Genomic DNA, 27,815 nt, shown 5'->3' with positions numbered 1-27,815 from the left:
CGCCATGGAGGGGGGTTCCCTCCTGCACCCGCAGGACTGACTGCCATGCAGCTGCCTGCGTCCCGGAGGACCTTCCTGGTGACATCTGGCAGCCCAGCCCCGGAGCAGTGATGCCCAGGGCTGGCGGCACGGCTGAGCTCGCCCTGCTGTGCTGAGCCCTGTGCCGCACAGCCCTTCGCCTGCTGCTGCACACCCGCTGCCCAGCACCCCGGCCGGAGAAATCACACCCGGCGTCCGCTCCCAGGGGCAGAAGCAGCAGCAGGAAGACCTTCTCATGGCAGAAATGCCAACTTGCTTTCTTTTTCTCTCTTTCCCTGGGAGCTCTGGGCAGGCGCTCAGCCGCCGCCCTGCCGCAGCCCCCGTGCGGGGCTGCCCACCTGCCCCGGCTCAGCCCCTCCGGGCAAGGGGACCCCTTCCCGCCGCCCGCGGCCGCTTGCCGCTGCCCCTTCGCCTGCGCGGGGCCGGGGGAAGGCGCCCTCGGCCGGCGCCCGCCGCGCTGCCGCCGCGCTCAGGCCTTCCCGGCCGGTCGGGCCGCGCCGCCCGCTCTCCGCCTACTCGCGGGCCCGGGGGGCACCGCGGGGGCCGGGCCCCTGCCTCCTGCCCGCCTCGGCCCTGGCCGGCCCGGCCCTGGCCGCCGGCTCCTGCGCGGGCTGCCGCGGCGGCCTGGGCGCCCGGGGGGCGGCGGGGGCGCCGCGGGCTGGGCCGGGGGGCGGCGGGCGCTGCGCGGCGGACGGCCGCACCGTGTAGAGGAAGAGGGCCGGGTCGGGCATGGCGTCGTGCTCCTCCGGCGCGGGGTCCCTGGGGCGGGCGCCGTCCCCGGGCGGGCGCCGGGGGTGCGCCCTATGGCCGCGGCGCCGGGGCCTGCCCTCGGCTGGGGCGCCGGCCGGGGGCTGCTCGGGGGGCGGCCGCCCGCCCGCCCGGGGGCCCGGCAGGCGCTGGGCGGTGGCGTGCAGCTGCAGGGAGAGGTAGGCGGCCGCCTCCGTCTGCTTCTGCAGCTCCGTGTCGAGGATGGTGACGCGGTGGCTCCGCCGCTTCAGCTCCTCCAGGAACCGGCGCTCCTTGCTGCGGAGGCTGGAGCGCAGCGCGGCCACCAGCGTCTCCTTGTGCCGCAGCTCCTTGCGCAACTCCAGGTTGTCCTTCTCCTTCTCCTGCAGCTGGGCCTCCATCGCCCGGCACTTCTCCTCCAGCTCCCGGTCCAGGACACCTGCGGGGACAAGGCGCAGCGAGGGGTCAGGGGAGGCTGCGGGGGCTCAGCCCGCGCCATGGCCTCAGCCCGCTGCTCCTGGCACGTCCCCGTGCGCTCCCGACATGTCCCTGTGCGCTCCCGACGTGACTGTGCGGGCACGTGGATGCGTCTGCAGGCTGCTGCGTGGTGCTGGCATGTCCCAGCAAGTGCCATCGAGGCTGCTCAGGCCCTTCTGGGAGCTGGGGCTCCCAAGCTCCCCGTGAGCTGCCTGAGCACGGGCTCTCCGCCAGTGCAGGCAGCCTTTCCCCCTGCTCGGTGGGCAGTCACAGGGACCCCCCACCACAGCCCTGAGCTGCGGTGCTGCGGGCACAGCGCGGTGCATAACACGCAGCCACGGAGGGGTAGGAGCAAAGGCAGTTTCAGCGGAGGATGCTGTTGCCATGGAACCTGCTGCCTCTGTCTCACTGCAGCCTCATGCTGCAGTTTTAAAATTTCCCTGGGTAACTTAGTTTTTCACCCTAAAAGTGACTTCGAGTGTGTGCAAAGGGCACGGAGGAATGTATGGGCTGGGAGAGGAAAGGAAACGGCAGCAGTGCAACCATCAGCCCAATTTAGGAGGGGTCAACAACCTGAAGCCCCGAGACTCTACAGCCTGATCCGCGAGGATGGAGATGCTGATCCGGGATTACAGAGGAGCCGGGCTGTGCTGAGCAGGGCAGGAACCTCCACCCCAGGCGGGAGGAGTGGGCTCAGGGCGAGCCCGTCCTGGGGGGCAGGATGGCCAGGCAGCCCCAGCCCTCCCCGGCTGCTGTGTGCTCACCACACGTCGCCTCTGGCTACTAACGCCTGACCTGTTCATCTTTCTGCTCCTGGCAGCAGCTGCCTGCCAGCGACGGGGCGCAGATGGGACTTGTTAAAATAGAGGCACTGGATCAAGCGGCAGGCTCCGCACGGCTCCCATTGCTCTCCCTGCCCTTCCCACACCTTGGCGGGTGACGGATGCCCTCCCTGCCCTGGCCCTTCTGAGTCACACCACAGGCACCCAAAAAAGTGTGACCTCACATGGGGCGCTGCACGCTGCTGCTGCACACCCTGCACCACTCCGGCCAGCCTGCGTGGGCTCCCTTCCACCTGCTTGCAGGAGGATAACACCTTCCTTCCTTCCTTCCTTCCTTCCTTCCTTCCTGCCTTCCTGCCTTGCTGCCTTCCTGCCTTCCTGCCTTCCTTCCTTTCCTGCCTTCCTTCCTTCCTTCCTTTCCTTCCTTTCCTTCCTTTCCTTCCTTCCCCCCACTCGCCATCCATCCTTCCACCATCCCCATCTCCGCCATCAAGAGACTGCATTTAGTAGACACCTGTAGAGCAATTTGGGTAACAAAACTTTGCATTTCCCCAATCCCTTCTGCCTAATTACCTTGAAGGGCTGGAGGAGGTGAGGGATGGAGGGCAGCATGGCAGCCACAGCGACTCATTTCGTGGTGGCTCTCTCCTCCAGGCACCCTTTGATCCACCATGGAAATAGTGGGTGTCCCTGTACAAGAGCACCCAGGTCCTGCCCCATGGCCACATGCGGGTCTGGGGGAACCCAATTCTGTGCAGCAGGGAAGGTGCCCCCGTGCCCCAGAGGGGCAGGGCTGGCCAGCACCCCGCACCCCGAGAAGTGCTCCTGCAGGCTGGCACGGCTGGGAGCCCTGTGTGCTGGGGGCTCCCTGGGGGCCTGCAGTCCTCTGCGGGTGGTGGCCTTGCACTTGGGACAGCAAAACTGTCTTGGAGGTGATGCATTAGGAAGTATGCTCCGAAATGGGAAGGAGGAGACTGGAGCGTCATTGGCAGCCGGGTTTCACCTCCTCTCTGCACCTCTGTGTCCCCTGGGTGGGAGGAGCAGGGGGCAGTGGCTCAAAGTGCTCTTGTCCTCGGCCAAAAAGCATTATCATCTCTGAAAGGAAAGGCGTGCTGCTCACGCGAGACTCTCACGGGACCACAGGGGCCTCGTCCAGGCGCATATTTCCGCTCGCGGCCGCTGCGAGCTCATGACGGGCTGTGTTCCCCACGCTCAGCCCTGGGAGGTGTTTGGGGGACGGGAGCTGCCCAGCAAGGTGACATGTCCTGCCTGGGGGTGCAGGGTGGCAGCTGGAGCAGCCGGCACGGGGGATTTGCACCCTTGCGGTGAAGGGGCCAAGCTCAGCAGGCAGCGGGAGGGCTGGGCTGCACGTCTGCGCCATGAGCCCACCACAGGGGCATGGGGGGCCAGACCACCCCAGTGCACCCTCCCCGCCCGCGGCCGGACTCCTGCCCCTGGCAGCCCTGGCTGCAAGCTCCTGCACCCAGCGCTCGGTGGGGCGCAGGGAGGGGATGAACGCTCCCCGCCGAGGCCGAGGCCGGCACCCGCCTGTGCTCACGCCTGCCTGCCCAGGCCTGCTCCCATTGTCTGCAATAATCTCTGCTTTTTACGATACGATTTGCAACCACTTTATAACCTCAGCTCCTAAGTGTTTTCTGCAGAGGAAAAATGCTTTATAATGAGATCTTAAGGGAGGCAGTTGCATGCAGTAATTATTACATGAGTGGCATTTGAAGAGCAATCATTTGATGGCATCTTAAGTTAGGTGGTTGCCCCATAAACGTAGCAAACGTGATCCTACTCTTCGTAAGCTGTTAAGAGGCTGAAGGGTGGGCACAGGCCTGTGGGTGGGACTCGCAAATTATGGTCAGTGACGCACCGATGGCACCCGGCAGGCTGGACGCAAGGCCCTGCTGCCAGCAGCGAGCCCACCCGCGTGGGGAAGGGACCTCGGTTTCAGTGGGAGAAGGGGGACAAGGTGGGAACAGGGGTCCGCTGAGAGGGGCTGGGTGTGCACCACCCCCTGTACATCCTCCTCCTGGGGACGGCGCTGGGACTGGGAGCACCACATCCCCCTGGAGCCGGCCACCGCGCTGAGCGACGGTGCTGCCAAGGCACGGGAACGCCCACGGCCCTGGTGGGAGCAGCCTGGCACAGCCCGCCCTGGCTCCGAGGACGAAGCGCAGGCTGGGGCTCAGTGCCAGGGACCGTGCCCGGGCAGTGCCAGGGACACGTTTCAGCTTTATCCCTGGGATGGAGGAGGAAGAGGAGCTGGGCTGCTCATAGAGCCTCCTCTGCTGGCCACGGGCACCCAGGCACCACTGCCTGCCCGGCCTGCCCCGGGTGCTGTTGGGGACGGTGACGCGTCACCCGGAGCTGTGCGGTGGCATTTGCTGGCCCGTGGGAGCAGTGTGGCGAGGGGAGTCTCGGCCCGTGGCACCTCAGAGAGGCAAGGCCAGGCAGGACAGAGACCCAAGGGACACCCCGGGGACACTGACACCCCCCCCCTCTCCGCCGGGCTGTGGATGGAGGCAGGCGGGCAGCGGGAGCCCTGGGGCACTGCCGCCCTGCCGAAAGGGGACGGCGGCCGCCCGGGAGGGGCAGATGAGCCGGGCACATCCTTCGGGGGAGTGTCCAGCCCGTGGGCCCCACCAGCCACAGTCCACGGCCTGAGGGGTTGCCCAATGCATCCCCTCGGGCGCCAGGCTGGCCGGACTCTGCTCCGCAGGTCAGGGCTGCGGGTGCGCGTGAGACGCAGGGTGCCTGCGTCCGCCGCCAGGCGAGGGGCTACGGCAGAGGGATGCTCAGGAAGGCGAGGAGCAGTGCCCAGCTGCGTGCTGGCAGCGGCACGCCGCGCCCGGGGTGTCCCTGCTCCGCTGGCATGTCCGTGTGCAACCGGGCACAGTCTAGCCTGCCGCCAGGTCCCCTGCCCATCTGGGCACTCGCTGCTGGAGGAGGGGAGCCAGAATCAGGGCGAGCTCAGCGCCAGCTCCCCATTCCTGTGTCCCTCGGCACAGGCGTTCATTTGCAAACCTGGCCTCGGCCATCAGGTGGCAGGGGCCAGCCTGCTGCCCGCTGGCACCGGGAGACACCAGAGCCCTGTGCCATGCTGGTCTGGCAGATGTCCTGCCTGTGGTGGCCTCGGGATGGGGGAATGGCCCACGGGTTTCCAGTTACGCCCAGTCCCATCTGCCTGTCCCGGGTGGATGAGGCTGACTTTGGGTTGGAGAAGTGGTCTGCCAGGGCTTTCCACTGGGCAGGGCTGCCTGTCCCAGCTCCAGGGCTGCCTGTCCCAGCTCCAGGGCTGCCTGCCCCAGCGCTTGCCCTTGCCACATGCTGCAGCCCAGGAGGGGCTGTGGGACACGGGGCCGGGTGGCCCGAGGGGACAGCGCATTATAAAATGCCCTCTGAGCAGCTCTCTACTGCTGGTCCCAGGGCTGGGATGGTGCCTGGAGCTTGCAGATATTTTTCATGCACCAAGACTTTTCTCCCCCTTATTTTGGAACGTGAAAGATTACCCTGTGGGCAAAACTGACTGATGAACGAAAGGCGCTGGGAGATTTTCTGAATCCGCCTCTGGATTGCAATCAGCTGATAATGTCCACGTTGGCTTTTCCCTGGGGCTGCAGGGCTTGCAGGCTTGGAGTCCCGCCCTGGGGGGGCTGTGTCGGCACATTAGCAAAGCCAGCCTGGGGGTGCTGGCTTGCACGTGCAAACCCTTCTTAGGCGGCTGCTCAGGCATTTAACCGGGCTGCCAACAGGCTGGGAAGGCGGACGCTGACTTCCCAGCTGCAGCCCTGCCCTCAGCCGACCGTCGCCTGCAGACAAGGTCCCTGTCCCCTCCCGGGGCAGCCCGATGGGCCCCTCCAGCCGCAGGCTCTCCGGGCAGCCCCCCCGCACCCCCGCATGCTCTCCCTTATCTTATCTTGTGCTAAAACCTGTGCTCTTACCTTGCTGGCGGGCTTCCAGCTCTTTCATTTCCAGGTCATGGGTGAGCTCTGGAAGAGAAATCAAACGGGAGTGAGAAGGAGCATCCCATGCACCCCGCGTGCTCCCCGTGTCTCCCCCGGCTCCCCGGCGGGGGCTGCCGGGGCACTGGCAACGACCATGGCTGCGGCGCTGCCTCTGCCCGGCCCACGGTCTGAGCGCGGCCATCTCGGAGCACCAGCCACAGGCTAAGCCAAAAATAGACAATTCTGGCAATTTGTATGTTATTAAGCAGCCTTGAGGTCTGACATCTGCCACGGCGCTTGCCCCTGTGACCTGGCCGAGGCAGCGTTTGCAGGTCCTGCCCCGCGGCGGAGCGAGAGGTTCCATTTCTCTGGCAATGCCTTTTCTTTTTCCGAGAGAGCTGCTGAACCGTTTTTGGTGCTTTAAATCGGGACAAAGAGCAGAGCAATGGACTGAAAACAGACCAAAGTGTAAGTTGGCACCCAAAGTATTTCATCACTTACTCCTTCCGGGCTGATGTCTGCCTCTGCACGTGACGCAAGCGGGACAGCCTCGTCCCTGCGCGGTGTGCCCGCAGAAGGATGCTGCCCTGCTCCGGGGGCAACGCGTGCCTTCAAAATCCTCTCTCAGCCTGCGACCGAGCGCAGCCCGGATGCCGCAGGCATGTCCCGGGTGGAGGGGGCCAGGCAGCGGCAGCGCTGGCGTGGAGCTGCCGTTCGCAGGATGAGGCCCGCGGCCTCCCGAGGGCTCCTCAGGGCTGCTGGGTACGGACGTCCCACGGTGGGACGTGGGCTGCAGAGCCTGGGCACTGCAGAGTGGCCCTGCGACGGTCCCATCTCCCACTGCTGCGGGCCCGGCACAGGGCGGCCGTGCTGTGGGTCCGGGTGCAGCCGCAGGCAGAGCTGCCCCACGTCCACGCTGCGCCCGGGAGCAGCAGCAGCAGCGAGGGCAGCGTCCTGTGGGGATGAGCCCACCGCAGGGCTGCAGCCCTCACTTGCTGCCTGCTCTCTGCCCGCTCTCTGCCCAGCCCCGGGCCACAAAACCAGTTCACAAAGGGCAGCAAGGGAGGGAGCTCAGGGATTTTCTGGAGTTCATTTTAACCTGCACACCTTCACAGACAATCTCTTCTGAATTAATTATCACAGCCCACCAAACCGCCAGCAGCTCTGAGAGGAGGAGGAGAGGGGCAGTAGCAGCATCCAGTTGTTTTGGGACTTTTTTTCCCCTGAAAATGAGATGAAATGGTTAATCTTTGCCCTACATTTTTCTTTTAATCTGCTTTCATGTTGACTCTAATCCTCATCACTGCCATCTTTCTGAAATGAAAGGCTTGGCTCAGGCTGCTCTGCCCGTCTGCCTTGGAAAACAAATCTGTAGTGAGCAGGCAGAAGTAACCGAGAAGGTAATGCAGTTTCTGGAAGGCTTTCAGCGCTCCCGACTGCCCCATTGGAAATCAATGGCAACTGTGTTATTTTTCTGAAGGTAAAATAATAGGTTTGGAGTCTCAGATATATTTCAAATGAAAACTAAAGCAGCCGCCCATTTCCAAAGAAGACATTGCCCTGCTCAGCGAGTGCAGGGCTCAGGGATGATGCACGACCCGGGGTCCCAGCTTCCGCGCTGGAGCCACGGGGGCTGGTGGGAACCTGCCCCAGTACCGTCCCCACGACCCGCGCGGGGCGGATCCAGGGGAGAGCACTCCGCAGGGCTCTGCCGGCTTTGCTACCCACAGCACTGCCTGCAGGGATTCCCCCAAACCCCACTCCGCTCCCGGCACCAGCCTTCCCTCCGGCGCCCTGCGAACACCACGTAGCAGGCTAATCATTGCCACAAGGCTTGAGCTCATCTTCCAGTAAAAGCAGAAACAGAAGACTCAGAGGAATCTGTTGCTATTTCTGCTGTGTTTATACCTTGCAAATAAAACTGGAGTGGGAGGGAAGCCAAATCTCCTCTGGAACACGAGGCTCGTTCCAATAAATGAATCACAGCACGCTGCTCTGCGCTGCGTTACCTTCCTGTAAAGCCTCCGACCGGGAACGCTGGGCAGCGGAGCTTTGCCGGGGCCGGCTCTGCCCTGGCCCCGCAGCGAGGGACTGCGGTACTTGCCTAAAGCAGCCGCCCCCTCCTCCCGCCCCGCTGCGGTGAAGGGCACGAGGCTCCCGGGTGTCGGGGGCTCGCGGGGGCTGCGCACGTGGAGGCTCCGTCCCGCTTTCGGCTCTCGCGGCTGGCCCAGCAGCAGCCTTTGGCGGCGGAGGCTCCCGGGACGCTGGGTGCAGCCAGTGGGAACTGCCTGGGGTCCAGAGGCAGCAAACTCGGGGGCTTATTTACTTGAATAAGGTCCCTCCTGGACACGGCTGTTCTGCTGGGGATCCAGCCTGCGTCCAAAGGCGCGATCTTGCTGCGTGCCTCGCCCTGGGATTCCCTCGCACAGAGCCGGCTCCGCTCCCCCTCCGAGCAAACGCCCCTCCATCGGCAACGGCTCCGGCACCTGGAAACCGCCGCCGCCGCCGCCGCTGCAGGCGGACGGAGTGTCTCGGGGCTGAGTAGGCGGCAGCTGAGAAACCGAGCTCTGCGGGAGGGAGGGCATTTCCAAGGCGGAGGCTGAGGCGATGGTACCGAAGTCTGAGGCCTGACACAACAGCTCCCGTACCGGCGCAGGGCCACCGCCGGCCGAGTGCTGACTTACCCACACCGCTTCCCTCCTGCAAAGGGCCCCGCCAGGTAACAGCATTCGGACCATCAGCAAAGTCGTCTTAAAACTAACCAGGGGCTTTGCCCCCGTCGCTCCTACGGGAACGGCGTTGCAGAATCACACCCCCGCAGACGAGGATGTGGCTTGGCCGGTCAGGCAGTGCTGTCGTTCGGCCGCACTGGGAAGGAGACTGCTGGTAACCAGCCGTGCAACGGGCTCATTCCTGCCCCCGGGAACTCAGAACCCCCCAGCCGGATTTAGGCACGAGAGCTCTGCTGGCTCAGCTATCTGGAGAGGCCATAGATGAAGCCACTAAAACAATGACGTGGAACAGCAAAAGCTCAGCAAGGATGGGGAAACGGAGACAATTCTGTCAAGGCAGACATGTCTTTGTTTCCCAGGGACCGGGGAGGATGAGAGGCTGGAAGACAAGGAGTAATTAGCTACGGCTGAATAATTGATGAGAGCGATGGCACAAGTTGGAGTGAGTTTCGGTGGCGGGCAGGAGGCCGGGGAGCCGCCGCTCTTGCGAGGCTGGCTGAAGGGGAGGGCGACGCTGCCGCAGCGGTGTGTGCCCCGCAGCCGCGGCAGGGCCCCGAGCCCCACACCAGGCTCCTGGCTGCGCTTCCCAGGCACTGGAGACGGGCAGACCCCGCCTGGCCGCTGCAGGGTCTGCCGTGGCCCCGGGGAGCCGCTCGCCCCCTTCCCGGGGGGCCAGGCTCCCGGCGACAGCCCCCGGTCTCGGGAGAGGCTGGGAGGCTGCAGCCTCTGCGTGAGGGGCTGCCGAGGGCGCCTGGCAGGGACCCTCCCTCCCGAGCAGGGAGCAACCTGGGGCGGGGGAATAGAGGTGCTGATGCTGCCGGCATTAGTGCTCCCTCAGCACCGCAGCGGTAAAGCTCGGCGAGGGGTTACCAACGCCGGCGCTAGCGCCGGGCTGCTCTGGGCTGAGCTGGCAGGAAGGGAATGGATTTTGCCTCTCTGTATGCAAGAGAATGAAGAGTAACAAAACATAAACAAGATCCCACTTCCTCCCATTCTGAAAGCGGCCTCATACACCCCGTTACCGGCAGCGCTCAACCCTCTTCCTCCCCTTGGCCCGCTGGCACCTGGGAGAAATGAGGAACTACTTTCACATTTTCGTAATCAAAGTACCTTTGTGGGCACAGATCACGGGAGGAAAAGGCAGGGCCATCTTGCTGGCCAGCGCTGGGTTTTTCCCTCTCCTTGCACCAGTGAATCCCTCAGGGTAGTGAGTACTGCAGCCAAACTGCTGCAAGATGCAGGACCAGGCGGCTGGGGAGAGTGCTGAGCTACTGGGGCTAATCCTCGTTCAGAAGTGTGCCCTGAGCACGGCGTGAAAACAAAGCGAGAGGGTTTTAATGATGGATTACCAACACAGCCTCCTGCCTGCGCACCCGCCCGGCCAGCTGATGCCCAGAACAAAAATCGCTCTGGTTCTTCAGTGTTGCAGCTGGAGGAAGCTGCTGGCACCCATTCGCAGAGGAGCCATTTCAGAGGGGTCGAGCCACACCAGATTTGGTGGCCACGTAGTGCGGTCTGGGGAGGGCCTGGAGGCACCTGGGCCAGGGGTGCAAGTGGGAGGCTGAAGGGGATGGGGGTCCCCTCATCCCACACGGAGCGGGATCCCCTGCATCTTCACGCTCTCCTCTGCGTCCTGCCGAAGGCCAGTGAGCTCCCGTGTGGGACCGGCCCCGGGCCCCGGCGTGGCAGCAGGAGCTTTCCTGTCCAACGTGCTCCGTGGGCACGCAGCTCCCGCACGCCACGGCCACGCCAGTGCTCACCTGAGCAGTGCTTCTGCAAGCGGAGGATCTCCAGATGCAGGTCGTGGAGCAGCTCCATCTGCTCCTTCTTCAGGAAAGCGATGTGGCGCTGCACGCTCTGGATCTGGTGCTCCAGGGACACGGTCTCCATCGCAACCAAATTCACAGTCCAGGCCTGCGGGGAGCGGAGATGGCTCATGGTCAGACATGCAGCCACACACCGGGCTGGTGCGCCCGGCCCCCGGAGCCCTTGCGAGGCGCAGAGCCCGCCGGCTGCAAGGTGGGTGACTGCTCTCATCTACCCTTTTCAGGGGGATGAGGTGGTGGGTGAAGCAGCTCTGCTCGGAAGGTCCCCACGGAACGGCCCCCGAGCTGTCCCACCACCCCAGTGCCGGCTCCCGCCCTGCCTGCGCTCGGGCTGGGAGGCTCAGAGCCTGCATGAGCAGAAAATGCTGCTGCATGGATCCTGGCATCGGAATGGCTCGTTTCTGTTTTGAATTTGGCCCTAGGAGATGTTTTATCACTGAGCAGGATTACATCTGGGACAGCATTGCTCCCGCAGTCCCCAGGTGGGAGTTGCACCAGCGGCGATTTTGGCTCTCACTTGACAAGACGCGTATTACGAAGCAGTAACTGCAGCGAGAGATCTGGCACATGAAAAATACAGTATGCTCCGTCTGACCCGATCAGTGTTACGTGGCAAGAAGAGTCATGTTGCCTTCCAGAAGAAGAAATGTCTTCCCTGGTAATTCGCCTGGCAGACAAGAGCTGCTGGCGGTGCTGTGCCGGGCGGCTCAGCCCTGGGTTGGGGGTTCATCGCCGCGTGTTAATTAATGGCTTCAGCAAAGCAGCGGCGCGAGCTGCCTACCCGTGCTGCTGCACCGGGGAGATAAAAATAAACCCCTGAAAGAACTCTTAATCCTGGGAAATACCATTTCATAAGGATGTGGAATCCGTCCTTACCCCCCGCACCCAGTGAGCAGGGGAAGCTACGGTGAATCGCGGTGATGGTGAGGAAGGTGTTTTGCCAGCAAGCCTGAGGAACAGCGTGTGCTGTCCTGTCCCTGCGAAGCTGCTTCCTTCGTCCGCGTCCGACTTCAGTTTTCTTTCTACAGAAACCTCAGAACCAAGCAAGCGCTTTGGCTCACATTTACGGCACGCCCAGCACGGTAACACGGTGCGTGTTAAGAGCATTCCCACAACCTAAATCGAATCAAACGGCATTTAAGCTCAATTCCACACTAAGCGATCTTGGTGGTGCCCCGAGTTCAAAGCTTTGTTCTTGCCGAAGCCTCTCCGGATTTGTGACAACCTTCAGGTCAGGTCTGCGTATTCCTACTAGCTCACGAAAGGGGAGCGGGTGCAGCGAGGCTCCAACACTAACGGGTCCGGGGTGCTCCCTGCCGTGCCCCACGGCCAGCCCCAGCCCACCCGCACCGGCCGTGGCTGCTGGCACCTGCGTGACCCTTCCCGGCGGCGACTCGGCGGCTCTGCTGAGGCCACTCGTGTAGCCACGGGATCCATGGGGGATGCCAGCCCCTATGTACAGGGGACGGCTGCGGGGGCGAGAGGGTGGGTGCTGCCCTGCGGCTGGGGAGAAGGGGCCGTGGGACGGCGGGATGATTCTGCTCCGGCGCTGCCCCGGCCCTCCGGGGGTACGTAACCCCCCTGCACAGGCAGGGTGCTCAGGGGCAGCTGCAGCACCTAACTGGCATGTAAATAAGCAGAAATAATAAAAACTGTGTTCTCCTGTGGTTGCTCAGGGGGTCAGGCCAAGCTGTGCGAAGGGGCTGGGGGCTGGCCCGGGGCTCGCTTTGCAGCCTGGGGGTGCCTCTGCCTGCGGGGGCTCTGCATAAAGCCTAAAATAAGAACACTGGGTAACAGGAACTGTCTTTGGTGTATATGGTGGATTGTCACCGGGGTTTTTTCATGTCCCAGGGAACCATTTCTGGACGCAAAATAATGAAATTTGGAGTTTTAGGATGGCTCTGCTCTCCAGGAAATGAAATGCTCCAAATATTCACCCCATGAATGCTACGGGAAAGCACAAAAAAGGCTGGTGTGATACCCAAAAAGGTGATACTTTTTTTTTTTGGAGTACCTGTGATACTCTAAAAGCAACAGATACAAAGGTCCTGCTTCTCATTTAATGTGCTTATTGTGGGAGGTGTGATTTATACTGGCTTAAAGCTTCCCTGTGGAACAACGTCATGTAAGTGCAAATAGCGCTGGCTTAGCCTGCTTAGTCCTGCCTGGCTGAACGTAAGGTGCGTATGCTCTGCGCAAGGAAACCACGCGCACTTCCAAGAACCCCACGGGATTTGCAGTCCCTCAATATTTGTCATTTTAAACTGGAACCAGAGGGAAAAAAAAATCTCAGACTTAACTTCCTAATAATTCCTATTCTTCTGAGTGGCAAGGTGGTGATTTTTAAGTCTTGTAAGTCACCTAGCCTTTCCTGATGGCATTATAATTAATAGACAAGAGAGCTGGCATTCCTTCATTGCACCGTGAGAACTGGCCGTGATGGGGATTCGTTAAAGGCATGGCGGGGGGGGGCAGTAATTTACTTGTGCAGCAGCCATGGAAGTTATCCGGCATCTGCCGTAGGCTAGGAATCCAAATCACACCACGGCATATACCCTGCTGCCAGCCCAGGCTGCGGGGTCCGTGAGAGCGCCATGTGCCAGGCTCTGGAGCAGCTTCTTGACGGGAGTTGTGGCACCTCATCTCAGGAAACATCAGAAAGTAGGTTGGACGAAGCCCAAGGGATACGTAGTGCTATTTTCAAGCACTTTGCTCTGTCTAGTTGAAACATCTTTAAGTAGGAATGGCTGCAAATTTTCCATTGAACTTTCCCTCCTCCCTTTAAGTGGGGAATTACCCTTTTTTACCAATGAAAATGTTTTCCTTTAAAAATAAATAATTGATAGATATCAAGCTGTAAAGAAAGTCAAAGAAAAAAAAATTCTGGAATTGAGATCTGTTTGTTGTCCCCAATTTGGAAGATAAAAAGCTTGCATAATTTATCTGGGGAGAGGGCGGAAAGTCTGTTTTCAAAATTGCTATAGGAAATCCTTAGTGGGTTGGGATCAGCTTTGCCTATCCACAGTGACTTTCGCCGTTTCCCTGAGAAACAGCTCTCGGCTTGTTGCAGGAACGCCAGAGGTATCGTGTCTGGGGGAGAGCATCTCATTTTGTGCACGCGTGAAACGCCCGTCGGCACCGAGGACACAGGGGCAGGCAGGGGCCGGAGCTGCCTTCACAGGGAAACGGGGACACGGCCGGTAACGCTCGCGCTGCTGCCCGAGAGCAGAGGTGGGGACATCTCTCCTGGGGCTCCTGAGCCCCTTGCAGCGGGAGCCCGGGGGGCCGCGGGCAGTGACCTGAGGCTGCCGCCGCTTCGCCACCCCACGGTCCCCGTGGGCGAAGGGGGGAACGTGCCGTTCCACCGCGCAGCCATTCGGCAGCTGTGTCACAGGTAATGATGCAAGAGCCAAGGGCTATTAACGAAGCTGCAGTTCAGTCCTGAGGCTTCAGTAGCATCTGTAGGGCGTTCGAGCGCCTCGAACATTACCAGGAGGCAGCGGATGAACTCTCGCCTTGCCACGGCCGTGTCCACCCGTTACCCCAAAGGGCTTCAGCACCGAACTCCCAGCAACTGATGCCTTCCCTCCGTTGCTTCTGAAGTCAAGTGGAGATTGCAGCAGTATTTTGAGCGTCTAGTTTGACATGTGCCTTTGGTCATTTCACACAGCACAGTCACTTGGGAGGAGTTGGGAGTTAGTAAGGAGTAGCTGCTGCTGCTGGCTGACTCAATAGCACTTTACTGGGCCACTGCATCTCCCAGCTAATGACGCCAAAGCTCCCCACGTTGAGGGCTTCGAAGCACCCAGCAAGTGCTGGTGACCGTGTTCCTGTGTGGTGAAGGAAGGTGGGAAGAACCTTCAGCCTGTGCCAGAGGCACGAGAGCCAAAGCACAGCGACTCGGGCCGTCACTCCCCGGGATGCTAGGAAGCACCAGCTCCCCTCACCCCAGCCTCGCGAGCGCGGCTCCCAAAAGGGTGGTTGTACTGCAGCAGGTAGGGGTGGGGTTGGAAGTGACCCTGCTCAGATCCCTCCCTTGCTCCTGTAGCTGTTACTTTTCCTTTCCAGACTAGTTCTAACTTCCCAAAGCCACTGGTGGTGGAAGCCTTGGCAGTGACCACCTACTCTGTGGCTTTGAGGAGTTATGTACAGTTACAGGAGTTATGTTCTAGGTTACAACTCTAGAAAACAGTGTCATTCAGAACAAAATCCAAGGGTAAGTGACAGCCCCCTTTAGTTTAGATGTTCTGTGCCCTTATGGTTCTGATAGCTGTATACACACACACACACAGCTGGAAAGGGTGGCAATCAGCTGAGCGGCGGTTTTTGCCCTTATTCAAAGGTGACACTGACAGTCTGAGCTGGCCCCTTTTCCCTGCAGGGCTGTGGCTGAGCACCGGTTTCGGAGATTGGACATCCAAGGGCTTTGCTCCATCAGAGAGCACTTTCCAGGAACAAGTTTCCCTTCCTGACCATGTAAGGTTTCGAGCGCAGGACTCGCAGGCCTCTCCTCAGAGTGGTGCAACAACCCTCAGCAGGGCACTGGGGACCAGATCTTTAACTTTAAAATTTGCTTTTAATATCTTAAACCCTCAACTGCATATTTACTCGGAGACTGCGAAAGCCTAAGTAGTAAAGTGCCGGGTAAGTTAGAGGAGGTTTCTGGGCTGCTGAGCACAAGCAGTTCATGGGAGCCCACGCGGATGCAACCCACGAACATGAACATGGGGAGATATTCACCAGGAATAGGGGAGCACACTCCAGAACGGGCCTTGGAGAGCTGCTCCCTGCAGAGGAAGCTTCCTGCTATGCTCGGCCACCCCCTGCCCGGTCCCTCGGCAGGGGCTCCCCAGGTCCGGGCCACAGGCTGGCGCCCGGCCTCGGCACCGACATGGGGTGCAGCGGCGCTGGGCTCAGTCCCCTGCAGTTCCCCATGCTGGGTGATGGTGGGCATGGTCTTGAAGTCTCGACTCATGAGTCTTCCTGTGGGCCTGCCCCTGCCTCTAAAACATTTTTTTTTTCCTCGCCCCTTATCCTTTCACCATGCCACTCCAGTCTTTGGGACAAGGCACACTGGGAGTCCTGATCTCAGCTGGGTGTTTCAAAGTGCCATCGGAAGACCTCAGTGAGATTTGCAATTTCATCCCAATTTATCAGAATTCTTATGTCACAAAACCAAATGACTGAAGCACCCTCCTGCAGCAGCTACAATGACCAATTTAGTTGCAAGTCTACTAAAAGCTGATTTCCATTGTGCTGACAGATTGTTTGAGAATTTGCTTTCAGGGCAAAAGTATGCTGAAGTCTATTGTTTAATGCCAGTCAGAATCCCCAAACTTTGACCCAAGAAAGAACCTCAGTTCCTGGTGGTGCATTTGAAAGGCAGATACAGTATTGCACGTACACATACTCCAGCACAAACACTGTCACACCGAGATCCAACCCCTATTCGCATAATCATTTTTCCGTGTAAAAGGCAAATTAACTGGGAGTCAGAGGGCACAAACAAGGTTTGCAGGAACAGGTCGATAATTTATCCTGCTGTGGTTGCCAGCAACCCCTCTCCATCGCATTAAAACATACGCAGGAATAAACACTGCTGATACATATTAAAAATCTATCCTGCTTAGAATTTACGATCTCAAGGAATACGAACACAAACTTTGCAACAGCACTATGAAGCAAGGATGCCTTCAAATGCAAGGAAAACAAGGCAGCAGGAAGCTAAGAAACTTGCAGAAGGTCACAGAGGGAGTGGCAATGCCAGGAATAGAAACCAGAGGTGAAATCTTGGCCTTGGGAAAGTCAGTGGGAAACCTTCCTTGATCTCACCAGAGGCAGAACTACGCTCAGGCTCCTATTTGCTGTTCATTATCTATCAGTATCTATTTAAAGATAAAACCAGTACAGACGTCGATTATAAATTATTGTGTTTTCTCGCAATTCTCGAAACACAGCTGCCTGCCTAACAGTCGGAGCTGAAGCTGGTCACTGGGCTGCTGAAAGCAAGGCCCTGTTTTCTCCTGCTAGCTGCGAGGGAATTAACTACGGGTTCAGCCCCCCGTCAGGAGCAGAGTTTGGCCCAGCATCAATGCCTTGGGTCAACCGTCACCTGAAGTGGGTGATCCCCGTGCTGCCCTTCGGGCATTTCGGGCGACGTTTCTGGTGGCCAGCCGAGCCTTCCCACAGGCGCTCGACTCCGCGGCTGCCCGCGCAGGCATGCGGGGATCCCCGCCGGCCCCGCGTCCGGAGCAGGGACCCCGCCGGCGGCGGCTGCGCACGGAGGGAAGAGACTTCTGGAACGGGCGCAAGAGGGGCCGCGGGCAACTGCCGGAGGGACGGTGCCCCCGCAGCACGGGGACCCCCCCCCCCGGGCCTGTCCCGCTCGCCCCGCGGCCCCGCGCCGGCGCCCGCATCCCCGCCCGGGGCGCCGCCGCCCCGCCCGCCCCGGCCCGGCCCCGGTCCCTTACCTGGGGGGAGCGGCGGGGCCCCGCGGGGCGCCCGCTGGGCGTCATGGGGCGGCGGCGGCGCCGGGGCCGGGGCCGGGGTCGGGGTCGGGGTCGGGGCCGGGCCGGGCTTCCGCGCTGCCCGCGCTGCCTGCGGCGGCCCCGCCTCGCCCGGCCCGGCCCGGCCCCGCCGCCCGCCGGCAGCCGCGCCGTAAACAGGCGGCAACGTGACCGGAACTGGGGAGCGCCGCCGGGGCGCGGGAGGGCGGGCGGGGAGCGGGGCCGCACCGGGACAGACGTAACCCTCGGTGCGGCCGGGGCCGCGCTCCCGGGGCCCCCCCGCTGCGGCCGGGGCCGCGCTCCCGGGACCCCCGGTGCAGCCGGGGCCGCGCTCCCGGGACCCCCCCGCCAGGCCGGGGCTGGGCTCCTGGGGCCCTCGGGACGGCCGGCGCTGAGCTCCCCGGGACCCCCGGTGCAGCCGGGGCCGCGCTGCCGGGCCCCGCCCGGCTGCCGCTGTCCGCGGTGCTGGAGCCGCCCGGCGCGCCGGAGCCTCCCGCAGCAGCCGCGGGCCGGCGCGCCCGGGATCTGCCGGAGAACCGGGGCGTTCGCGTTCTGCGGGGCTTTAACCGCCAACGCCGGTCGGGGGGAACGGCACGGGGCAGTGCCTGCTTCAGCGAGGGGATCGGTGGGAAGAGGGAGCCAACACTGTGCTTCCCAGGAGCTGTGGTCAGAGAGGTGATGAGGAAAGGCTGGTTACTCGTGTGGTTGGTAGTTCTTCGTGCCCTTTTGTTTGTGACATCCAGACCAGCTGCGGCTCCACTTCCAAAGATGACTAAATCCATTGCGCCTCCACTGCAGCAGGGGAAGCTCGGATGCAGTGGTCTGTTCCATGTCGCACGGCAGTGAAGGAGCAGAGAAATGGTAGCGTCCTCCCCGTCAGCTGACAGTCTGCTGATTCCTGTGCCCCTAAACCAAAATCTGCTACAGACAGTGCAGTGTTCCTGGTCTGATGCTTAGCTGCATTGTGCTGCCATCCTCACATTAAGGCTGCTGCTGTTCTGCGTCTATTGGCCTTCAGCGCATGAAAAGCATGTGAACATGTTGTAGGGCAGCCCACAAGCTGTGGTTGATGATACCATTTTGTCATCCCCACATGTCGGTCCTTTGGATGTTTCCAACCTCTTACGGAGTGCCTGTGCTACGCAAAGCGATCACGGGTATGCTGTGGGAAATAGCCCTGCCTTGAGCCTGCAGGAGGGCAGGCACAGCAGAGACTCATCCCAGAGTGGGCTCGTAACATCCCTGCACATTAATAGCCAAAGCCTGGACCCCTACTGGATGCAAAATGGCATGGTACAGCCTGGCTTGGTGCTGGCTGATAGCAGAGGAAGGCTGGGCTTGCAATTAGGGCTCCTCGATGGAGAGTGAGTTTAATTCACACTAAAAGAGAAATCATTAAATCAGGAGAAAAGGTGACCAGTGGGGCCTGAAGGTCTGCATGTGTACACACAAGCTTCTGATTTGCAATGAATTATTCAGACATCTCTGCTTAAGGCCAGCGCAGTTGAGAGCTTCAGTGCTTCCTTAGCCAATCCAGTCATGCTGACTCCTGTCTGGGCCTCTTCTTAAAAAGAAGACTCTTCTTAAAAAGAAGAGTCCTTTCTGCAATGACAAGTTGTTAAGAGCTGAAGGATTTCTGTGTGAAGGAGAGTGCAGACTTTCTTACTCAGGGAAGCGCTGTCTCCTTAGGAGCACCTCTCACCCATTTGTAACCATCAACACTTGCCAAGGTCTTGTTTGTCCCTCTCCCTGCAATTTGCTGGGGGGGGACGGGACTGTTTTTAATGTATCACTGTATCTTCCCCTAACTCATGTGCTAACTTGAGTAGCAGTGAGTTACAGATGGGGAGGTGGGGGGAAGAGGGAGGGATTATTTCTGAGTGCATCACGTTTCACCAGGTTTGTACAATTTTCATTGATTTTCCACTGAATAAAAGACAAGCCTGCAAATGGTCAAGGTCAGGCATTCGGGGACAGACAGCTGCCTCTGTAAATGGGGTCATCGCTCCAGGATACAGCCGTGCTGCTGGGAAGGCAGCGGAGTGCAGCACATCCTCTGCACCCAGCGTGGCACGGGGTAAAGCCGGCTGCCTCTGCAGAGACCGCCCGGCAGCTTGGATTCAGCCACAGCGCACACAGGCCGTGCGGATTTCCCATCATCTTTCTCACTCATCGTTCCGCAGTGGGCTGCTTTCACAGGCAGCTTTTTGCTCTGGGAGCTGCTCGCAGCTTTTCTGACTGGGACATGACCTAGCCAATGCCTCCAGCAACCGCCATGTCCCACGCCGCAGTTACCCCGAGACCTTCCCCGCTCCGCCCTTGCTCTGAGAGACAGGCACGGCTTACCCGAGGGGTCTGAGGTGGTTTGTGATCAACGTAATGACTCAAAACCACGGGAATGGCCATTTCCGCCTCAAGAGGAGTCGTGGGGCCCTAGTTGCCGGCCCGGGAGCCTGACCGAGCTCTGGAGCCTGCGGGGCAGAGCCAGCCTCCCCTTGCCCGCTGTACCCCGCGGGGAGCCGGCCGGCCGCCGTGCCGCCGGAACGCGGGTGCCGCAGCGCCGGGCCGGCGGGCGCTGAAGCGGCGCGGCGGCAGCTGCGGAGGGGCCCGGTGGGCGCCAGGTTTGGCGCGGAGACGCGGCTCCTTCCCCTGGGAGCCGCCCCGGCGGGGGGACGGGGGCTGCGGAGAGCGCAGGGGCGGCAGCTGGCGCTGGCGGGCAGCGGCATCCCCTGGCAGGCAGCGGCAGCCCCGCTGCCGCCGCCCGCTGCCCGCAGCCCCGTGCCGACACTGTCCTCTGGCGGCAGCGGCACCGGGCCCGGCACGGGCAGCGGCAGCTTGCGCAGCCTCCAGCGCCCTGCGCCGCTGGGCCCGGCCTGCCCGGGGCTGGGGCTCGGCGGGACCCCCGGGCCGGGGGTGCTGGGGGGCACCAGCGCCCAGGCGGCCGTGGATGTGTGTGTGTGTGAGAGTCTGTGTGTCAGTGTGCGTGTCTCTGTGTGTGCGTGTGTGTGTGTATCTGTGTGTGCGGGGGTGTTCGGGCACTTCCCGCAGCGGCTGAGCTGGGCACCCCGCGCCCCGCCGGCGCGTTGGGCAGGCGGGAGGGGGTTGGGGAGGCTGGGGCTGGGGGCCGTGACCGCGCTGCCCCGCGCGGAGGGCGGCTGCGGGGGAAGCTGTGCTGCGAGCTGCCGCCTTGCTCGGGGCCCGGCTTTAACACCGTTTCGGTCCCGTCTTAGGCGAGCCGTTCGTGCGGGGCGGGCACGCCGAGCCGGCAGTCATCCCGCAGCCAGCGGAAGGAGATGGGCCCCCGGGGGCTGCTCCGGGCCGCGCCTCCCTCCGACCCCCGGCTGCAGCAGGAGCTGAGGGCCCGCAGCCTCTGCCCGCAGGCCTGCCCGCGGCCACGCGCGCCCGCCGGGGGCGCCGGCTCACGCCGGGGGCGACTGGCCCCCCGGTAAAACCGCCGCGGGCCAAAGCGAGCGTCTCGGTGTGCGCCGACCTTAACCCTGCAGGCAGCACCCCTCTAGACTAACTATGTGGAGAGCTTTTGGGCCACTGCTTTCCCCTCCACCTCCCAACTTAATTATTAGGGGAATTTTTTCTTTTAATTTAAAAAAGAATTTAACTTTGCCTTAAATATTGTTTTCCAACCTAAGTGAAATGGAGCGTGTGTGTTCTAATTGCTTTGAAGAACCTAATAAGAAGCTCCTTAAAGTGATGGAGGGCTAAAAGCTAGAGGGTTTTGATAAATTTAACATTAGCTTAACATTTCCCTGGGGATTTGAAAATATCAGACTTGTAAGGGTATTTGCTTGAGCTAAGTAATGCAATCTCTCCTCTTCAAAGCGCTGTTGCTCTGCCCAGCTGACTGCGGGGAGGGCTGTGGCGTGGCCCAGCGGTGCTGGCGGAAGGAGGCAGGGAGCGTGACGCCCGGCTGAACGGGGCAAAGCGTTGGGAAACACCGGGCCAAATCTGTCAGCCTGGCTCTGGCACGCTGGCCCCGGGGGGAGGCCCAGCCAGGATCAGCACAGTGCTGGCAGCGCAAAGGGGCACATGAAAGATGCCGGATGCGTTAGCATGTATGTGCTGTGTGAACACTTCATTTTTTTAGATTTCTTGTTATTTTAGAGCTTTTTTGAAACTTTTTAATAAAAGTTTTTTTCATTCTTTAGCTCGCACAAGCCTACAAAAACAAATGTGTGCTGAACAGGGCTGAGTCAGTCCCCAGGCTCCAGGGGCAGAAGGGAGAGCTTCAGCCTTGCCTGCGCCCGCTCCTCAGGCCCCACATCCTCACAGGGCCCCATCACTGCCTCCCACCCGTGACCTCCCACAGTGGGTGCAGGCACCGGAGACTCATCTGTCAGGACTGGGGCTCCCTGCGCTAACACGTGTGAAATCTAGCATGGTGCTCAGGCTCTGCAGAGCAGGGATCGGATTTTTTATCTGCCCTTGGCTCCGAATCCGATGGTGAGCAGCACCAGTCCAGGCAGAGCTGGTGCCCGACGCCTGCAGGAGCTTGCTCGCTTGCTGCCTGGCTCATTAAAATATGATGATTTAAGTATCAACAATTTCCTGGTCATAATTTCAGCCGAAGCACCCAGCTGAGGAGCAAGATACCGGACCCCACGGCAGAGTGGGCTGCCAGAGCATGGACTCAGCCCCTCTGGGCAGGCCACTTCCTTCCAGCCTCCAGCCCATGGCTTGTAAGAGGCAGCGGCTCCTCCGGAGGGTGGATCACTGCCCGGCATCTGGGGGCCCCCCGGCTGAATTCCCCTTATGGGACCCCGAGCAAAGCATGGCCTCTGCAGCCGACACGGAAGAGCAGCGCTCTGCTTCCTAGCAAGGGGCAGCCGAGACGGAGGCGTTGATGCCTTTCATGTATGTTTGGGCCCTACAAGAGCAGGACCCTAGAGCTGCCAATAACAGGTACTTACTTGAGTAATTAATGTTATTCGATTTAAATTAAGCTGTTGGATCGTGACTGTGACAGCTGGGAGTGCCAAGTTGTGAAATTGTGTTCTTAAAGATCAGAAAAGTAAGGATTTAGGGCCGGAAGACCATTTTTGACAAATGTCTTTCGGTGTGATTTGAAGCTCCTTGAATTAACTTCCAGATGCGCTCCCAGTCTGCTTCCGAGCACTGTGGGCCACCCCTAACTGAACACACCCCGTGGCTCCCACCAGCTTCGGCCCGGGAGCCCCGGCTCAGGCAGACGGGCCGCTTTAGCCCCGAACCTGCGGAGCGTAAGCTTTGCTCGGTGCGCCCGCAGCTCCCGCAGGTAAGCTCTGCTGCGCCGTTTGTTTGTTTTCAAGGGTGAGCAAGGACCGGCGACAGAACCAGGGATCGAGGGGTGGCTGCCCACTCGGGCTGTGGCCCCCCAGCCTGTGCTGAGGGGGACAGTGTGTGGCAGCAGGGGCTGGGGGGAACCGGGCCGTGACTGCTGACGAGGGACCCTGTGACGCTCGGCGCAGAGGGGCTCCAAGCATTGGAGGGGCTGGGAGACGGGCATTTCCCTGGGGGGTCTGCAGGGATCCGCCTGGGCATGGGAGACCTCTCGGCTGCAGGAGGGTGCAGGAAGGTGCAGGGCGGCTGCAGGGGGTTGCTTGGGGGTGTGGGGGATGCAGGGGGGGTGGGGGTGCAGGGGGGAGGGCCTGCGTGCAGTCCGGGGGAAGTGGCCGTTGCGTGGCGCTTTTCGTGACCGGGCGCGGTGCTGCGAGCCCCGCACCCCCCGGTGCCGGAGGAGGCGGGGGCGCGCAGGAGCCGGCGCAGCCGCCCCGGCCCCGCGGGGCGGTGACCGCGCTGCCCGCCGCCGGCGCGGAGCGGAGCGGGGCTTGCGGCGGGTCCCCCGCCGCGGCGGGACCGGTATGGCCTCGGGGGAGCGGCGCTGGGAGCTGGTGCGCTGGTGAGTGCGGGGGCGGCGGTCCGGGCAGGCACCCTGGGGGGTGCCCCCTCCCCGAGCCTGCCGGGACCCAGGTGAGCGGCCGGTGAGACACAAGTTTGCCAGGGGGGTCCCGGCTTTGGTACGGGGCGGGGGGGTGCTCCTAGCCAGGGGGGATCCCGGCTGCTGAGCCGGGGGAATCCCAGCCGGGGGGGTGCCGGGGGGGGGTTGGGAGGACGGGACCCAGCGCCGGCACTCTGACGCCCCCCGGGGCCCTCCGAGGGTCGCAGCGTGGCCGCGGGTGCGGGGCTGTGATGGGGGCCAGCGGGGGCCGGTTCGGGGCTGCATCTGCGGCGGGGGGGTTCTTTGGCATTTGGGGCCCCGTGGAGGCAGCAGGGCCGGACCCCAAAGCGAGGTCCCGCTGTGGGAAGTGGCCCCGCCCGGCAGAAGGAGGGGAGCAGCAGCGTCTGGGTCCCGGGCTCGCCCGTAAGGGCAGCAAGAAGCCCCGGGCACAGCTCCGGACACCTGAGGGGCATCCTGGCTGCTGTGGTGGGTGTGAAGGGTGCTGGGGCTGCTCGGGGCTCTAGCACCTGGGGATCTGCTTCTCCCTGCTGGGGACGGGGCGATGGCAGCGACCGGGGCAGCTGGGGCAGGCTGACATTGGAAACAAGCTTTCTCTGTATTTTTTTTTATGTGTAATTGTGTAGTTTGTGACGTCCAAGGCTTGTGACTTGGGCAGGGCGCTGTGGTGATGCCAGGCTGTGATGGAGTGACTCTGGTCCCAGCGCGGTGCTGCTGGCCACAGAGCTGGGCTGGGTGCTCGTCCCGTGCCCCATGCCGGTGAGGGCAGTGAAGCCAGGCTGGGTGCTGGAGCTCCCAGGCGTGGGTGGGATCCCTGCGAACCGGGGAGAACAGCCAGAGTGGAAACCGCCGGGGGGTTACTCTAAGCTTGCAAAGCCTTCCCCCCGCCCCTCACCAGCAGCCTAGGGCACTTTTTTCCTTGCACGCTTAGTCCCAAACTGGTACAATGGCCCCTTGGCTTGGCCGTTCTGCCATCCGCGCTGCCTCACCCCCCCTTCCTTCCCAAAAGACATCCTGCCTTGCCTGACGCTACTTTCTGCAATATTGTCATGTGCAGGAGCCGCAGGCGAGCGCTGGGACTGCACCGTGCTTGGCTGCTTATGCCAAGAAAATTAGCAGGTCAGTCTGCACCGGGGACGTTCAAGGAGCCTTTTGGGTTTCATTTGGGTGGGAGCAGCAGGTCTTGACTGCTGTGCTGTCACTGCCCCCCGGCTCCGGCAGGACCCTGCAGCCCTGGGCCGGGCTGGGCGAGTTCGAGCAGGGGCCGAGCCCAGCAGCAGCAAACATCTCCAGCTGTGGCCCTGCTCGTCAGGGCTGTGGGGTGGCTGTGGGGAGCCTGTGGCACTGTGGTGCATCCCCTTGGCCCCATCCAGGCAACACGGCCAGGTCCCTGCAGGTAACAGTGGGAATGCGCTGCCTGGAGCGTCCAGGTGCTGGGGAGCGGACCGTGAGCTCGTCCTGGCCCTGGCTGGGGTTCATGGATGCCGCAGCTGTGCGTGCATGTTCTCCAACCAGTACTACAGGGGCCTTAAATAATTGATTGCTTGCTGATGAAATTTCATGTTCAGAGGAGGGTGTGTGAAGTGCAGCTGGTTGTTGGGATGGAGGCAGGCAGCAGAACTGTGTTCTAAAAGACGAGAACAACTGCTGTTACCGACATTTTGCTTGTGTAACAGAGAACCTGTACTTCTCTAATCAAACCTGTACTTCTCTAATCAAAATAATAACCGTCAGTTCATCACTTGGCTATTACTTAATAAAGCCTCAATATCTGGCCTGACATCCAAAACGATGTTAGAAAGGCGTTAGCCTGGTCTCGGAGCCGGTGGTAACGCTGGGGCCAGGGCTGCTGCCGGGGCTAGTGCGGGAGCGGCCGGGCAGGAGCTGTTAGAGGCAGGCTGTGCCCCAGGGTGGTGATGCTGAGCCGGGGCGTGTTGTACCTCTGCCTCCCAGGGCTTTACAGTGCAATGTCCTCTGCTGCTTTGGAAATGTTTGCTTTTCTGCGCGTGGGGGTCACGGGTGCACGCGGGTCTGGCCTGGGGGGTCCCGCGTCCTCCGCAGGGCTCCGCGCTGCAGCCGCCCGCCGGGGCAGTCAGGACCGCGGCTCTGGTGGCGGTGGTGGCGGGGGGCCACCCTGGGCGATGCCCCTCGAAGGATGCCCCGTGCCGGCCGCGGCCATGTGCCCGCGGGAGCACCCGCTGACAGGCAGGGAAGGGCAGGGACGGCGTGGGGACGCAGCCAGACGGGGCTGTAATGCCATTTTGCCGCTTCCTCTGAGGAACGCGTTAGTGGTGGTGTTGGACTCGAGGCTGAGCAGCGCTGCTGAGCCAGCCGCGCTCCGCGGCTGCAGCTCCCTCTCCACAATCCTGGGCTAATAAATATTTCAGTCTTTCTCGCTGTTATTTTTAGGTACGTGAGAGAAGGCCGGTTTCGCATTGAGGAGAGGACGCTGACGGCGTTCCAGTGGCTGTACTCGCCCCACCAGCACCGCATCGTCAGCCGGGCAGACCTGGGCTCACCCAGCAGGTAAGGGGGGGCCGGTGGGCGCAGGGCCATGGGGAGCACTGGCATGTCCACCTGCCATGCTGGTGGGACCTGTCTGATCCTCTTCTCAGGAGCCCTTGTGGTTTTGACGTGGGTCTCCTGAGCCTCAGCCTGTCTCTGGAGCCCGGTGAATATCTGAGCAGCTTGGCTTTCGCTTTGAAGTAAGGTTCCAGACGTAGCAGTCGCAGCTGGGAGCTGCAAACAGCATGTAAGCACCCCTCCAGTTTAAAGCAGTGGAAAGGGCAAATTACTGACTGTCTCCCCAAACTTTTATTTTTGAAGCCCCCATGCAAGCACATGATGGTCAAGCGCATGACCTTTTGAGGACCTGCTTTATGCGTGCAGCACACTTGGGATTTGCTTAAAAGACAGATTGGGAGCCAGGGGCCACATACATCCCAACCGTAGGTGATCTCTGGAAAATATTTGTTGTGATACCCTGATTTCGTGCCTAAGCTCCCTCCTTCACAGCTTGTTGAGAACATGTCTCTGAGCCACGTCCTGGGCATGTGCCGTGGCTCTCCCTGCTGATGCACATGCATGGCTGTCGGTTCACATCCCAGCGTTTGGTGGTAAATGCCATTAACAGAAAAGCCTTGCGGGCCTCAGGACACATATAGCACGGTGTCTGTGTTCCTGCCTGTTAAGAGGATTGGAACGCCCCGAGCCCCCGGGTCGCTGCGTGGCTAAAAGCTTTCCCCTCTTTATTTCAGCAGCAGTTTTGCTCCTAGAGCCCTTAAAGCCCTGAAGTATTTATCTCCCCAGATCACATCTACCGGAGTGACAGCGGGAGGGCAGCTGGGGAGGGGGGGTGCCCAAAACGCGCAGGGAGGGGAGCGGGGGCTGCCAGGGTCGAGCCCCTCCCAGGGCAGGGAAGGGCTGCAGGTGCTCTCGGAGGCTCCCCGCAGGGCGAGGGGTCTCTGAGGGGGGACGGGGCTGTGGAGGGCCCGGGCTGGGTGGGGAGGGCCCTGCCCCGCTCGTGGGGAGCAGGAGGGGAGGCAACACCCAGGCCCAGAGGAGATTTCCAGGAGCTCCCCTTGGCGGGAGCCCTGGCACGTGGTCGTGCTGCAGCCGGCTGCTGCCCGAGAGGCTTCCAAAAAGCTGAAATTACCATGCTGGTTATTGATTTTAACTAATTTCTGCAAATTGTTATAAAAGGCTGTGCCCCTGATGCACATGTACCACACGTGTGGAACTTAAACGCGTGTTATGTCATTTATCGTTAATGTTAAGTACCACTGGGGTTAATTCCACTGGATTCATTTGATTTCCCAGAGGGCTGGGAAGTTACCTGGAGAAGTCTGGCAGAGTGTGGGACATCCGTGGCCAGTTATGAACGGTGCCTGCATCCCCCTTATGGGGATAAAATCTTTACCCAGGTTGCAGCTGGGGCTGTTGCCCAGGGCAGCCCAGGTGCCAACTCCAGCTCAGCGAGTCCCGAGTTTGCCTAATCCTGGCTCTGCAGGAGAGCAGCCGGCTCGGGCAGTGCCTGCAGCCGGGGAGCAGAGCTGCTGGCCCTGCGCAGGGCACAAGGCTGCCATGGGCCACGCCGTGTCGTTTGCTTCCGCAGCTGCTCTGTGGGACGGGAGTGAGGAGGAAGCTGCGTCGGGGATGTGTTACTGTCTTTAAGCCCCTCATTTGTAGCTGGCAGCATCGAGGTGCCCTGCACTGGCCTGGCCTGGCGTGTCCCCACAAGGGACGGGGCACAGCGAGCGGGCAGCCGTGCACGGCTCCCAGTGCCGATGCTTGTCTCGGCTGCGGCACACTGCTGAGGGGCCTTCGTCTAGGGAACATTTTAGTGCCTCGGGTGGCACGCTGACACCGGGGTGCTCTGTGGCATTTTAGGCTGTCACAGTATTTATCTGTCACATTAATGAGATCACTGGCTCTATTTTGCACTTGCTGCTTTTCCTTTGCATAATGGTAGTGACACAGCTGAGCAAGAGGATAGCTGATCTGCTGGAGGGGTTAATGTAACAGGTGTATTTTATGATTTTTATTATTTGTACACATTAACATGCTCATTGGTCCCACTTGAACAGCACTTTACACAAGGACAAGAGCATGGGCCCTGTTTCCTACATCTTCCCACAGCTGGGGTGCTTTTGCCCTGGTCCTGCAAACGCAGTGTCGTGTCCGGAGGCAGCAGGCACGCTGCTGCCGGCAGAGCTGCGCTGGCTGGGATGGGCCTCTCCCTCGGCATGGGAAGGCTTTCAGCAGCTGGGCCCAGCCGGCCGCTGCCAGGGAGCAGCGCAGCGTCTGTGGCTCTGTGCAACACAG

At 61.3% G+C, this 27,815-nt stretch overlaps 2 protein-coding genes across 2 annotated transcripts in view; one reads left to right on the top strand and one right to left on the bottom strand.

Moving 5' to 3' along the window:
* Nucleotides 1–551: 551 nt before the first annotated feature.
* On the bottom strand, nucleotides 552–17,050 carry CCDC92B (coiled-coil domain containing 92B; the record flags this gene model as incomplete). The annotated part of the gene is made up of 4 exons (XM_082008540.1): nucleotides 552–1,204; nucleotides 5,975–6,022; nucleotides 10,470–10,623; nucleotides 17,006–17,050. 4 exons carry the CDS (start codon nucleotides 17,048–17,050, stop codon nucleotides 552–554), a joined length of 900 nt encoding a protein of 299 aa, XP_081864666.1.
* Nucleotides 17,051–22,896: 5,846 nt separating this feature from the next.
* The window catches only part of RAP1GAP2 (RAP1 GTPase activating protein 2), a gene marked incomplete at both ends in the record, with an annotated part of 76,242 nt that continues 71,323 nt past the window's right edge, over nucleotides 22,897–27,815 (top strand). Inside the window, 2 exons of the mRNA XM_082008710.1 lie at nucleotides 22,897–22,934; nucleotides 25,401–25,517. Coding sequence (XP_081864836.1) covers nucleotides 22,897–22,934; nucleotides 25,401–25,517 — 155 coding nt within the window. The remainder of the gene's footprint in view (nucleotides 22,935–25,400; nucleotides 25,518–27,815) is intronic.

Source organism: Phaethon aethereus, assembly GCF_964289735.1.
Source record: "Phaethon aethereus genome assembly, chromosome: 19".
Lineage (NCBI taxonomy): Eukaryota > Metazoa > Chordata > Aves > Phaethontiformes > Phaethontidae > Phaethon > Phaethon aethereus.
This window is presented reverse-complemented; position numbering and strand designations above follow the sequence as displayed.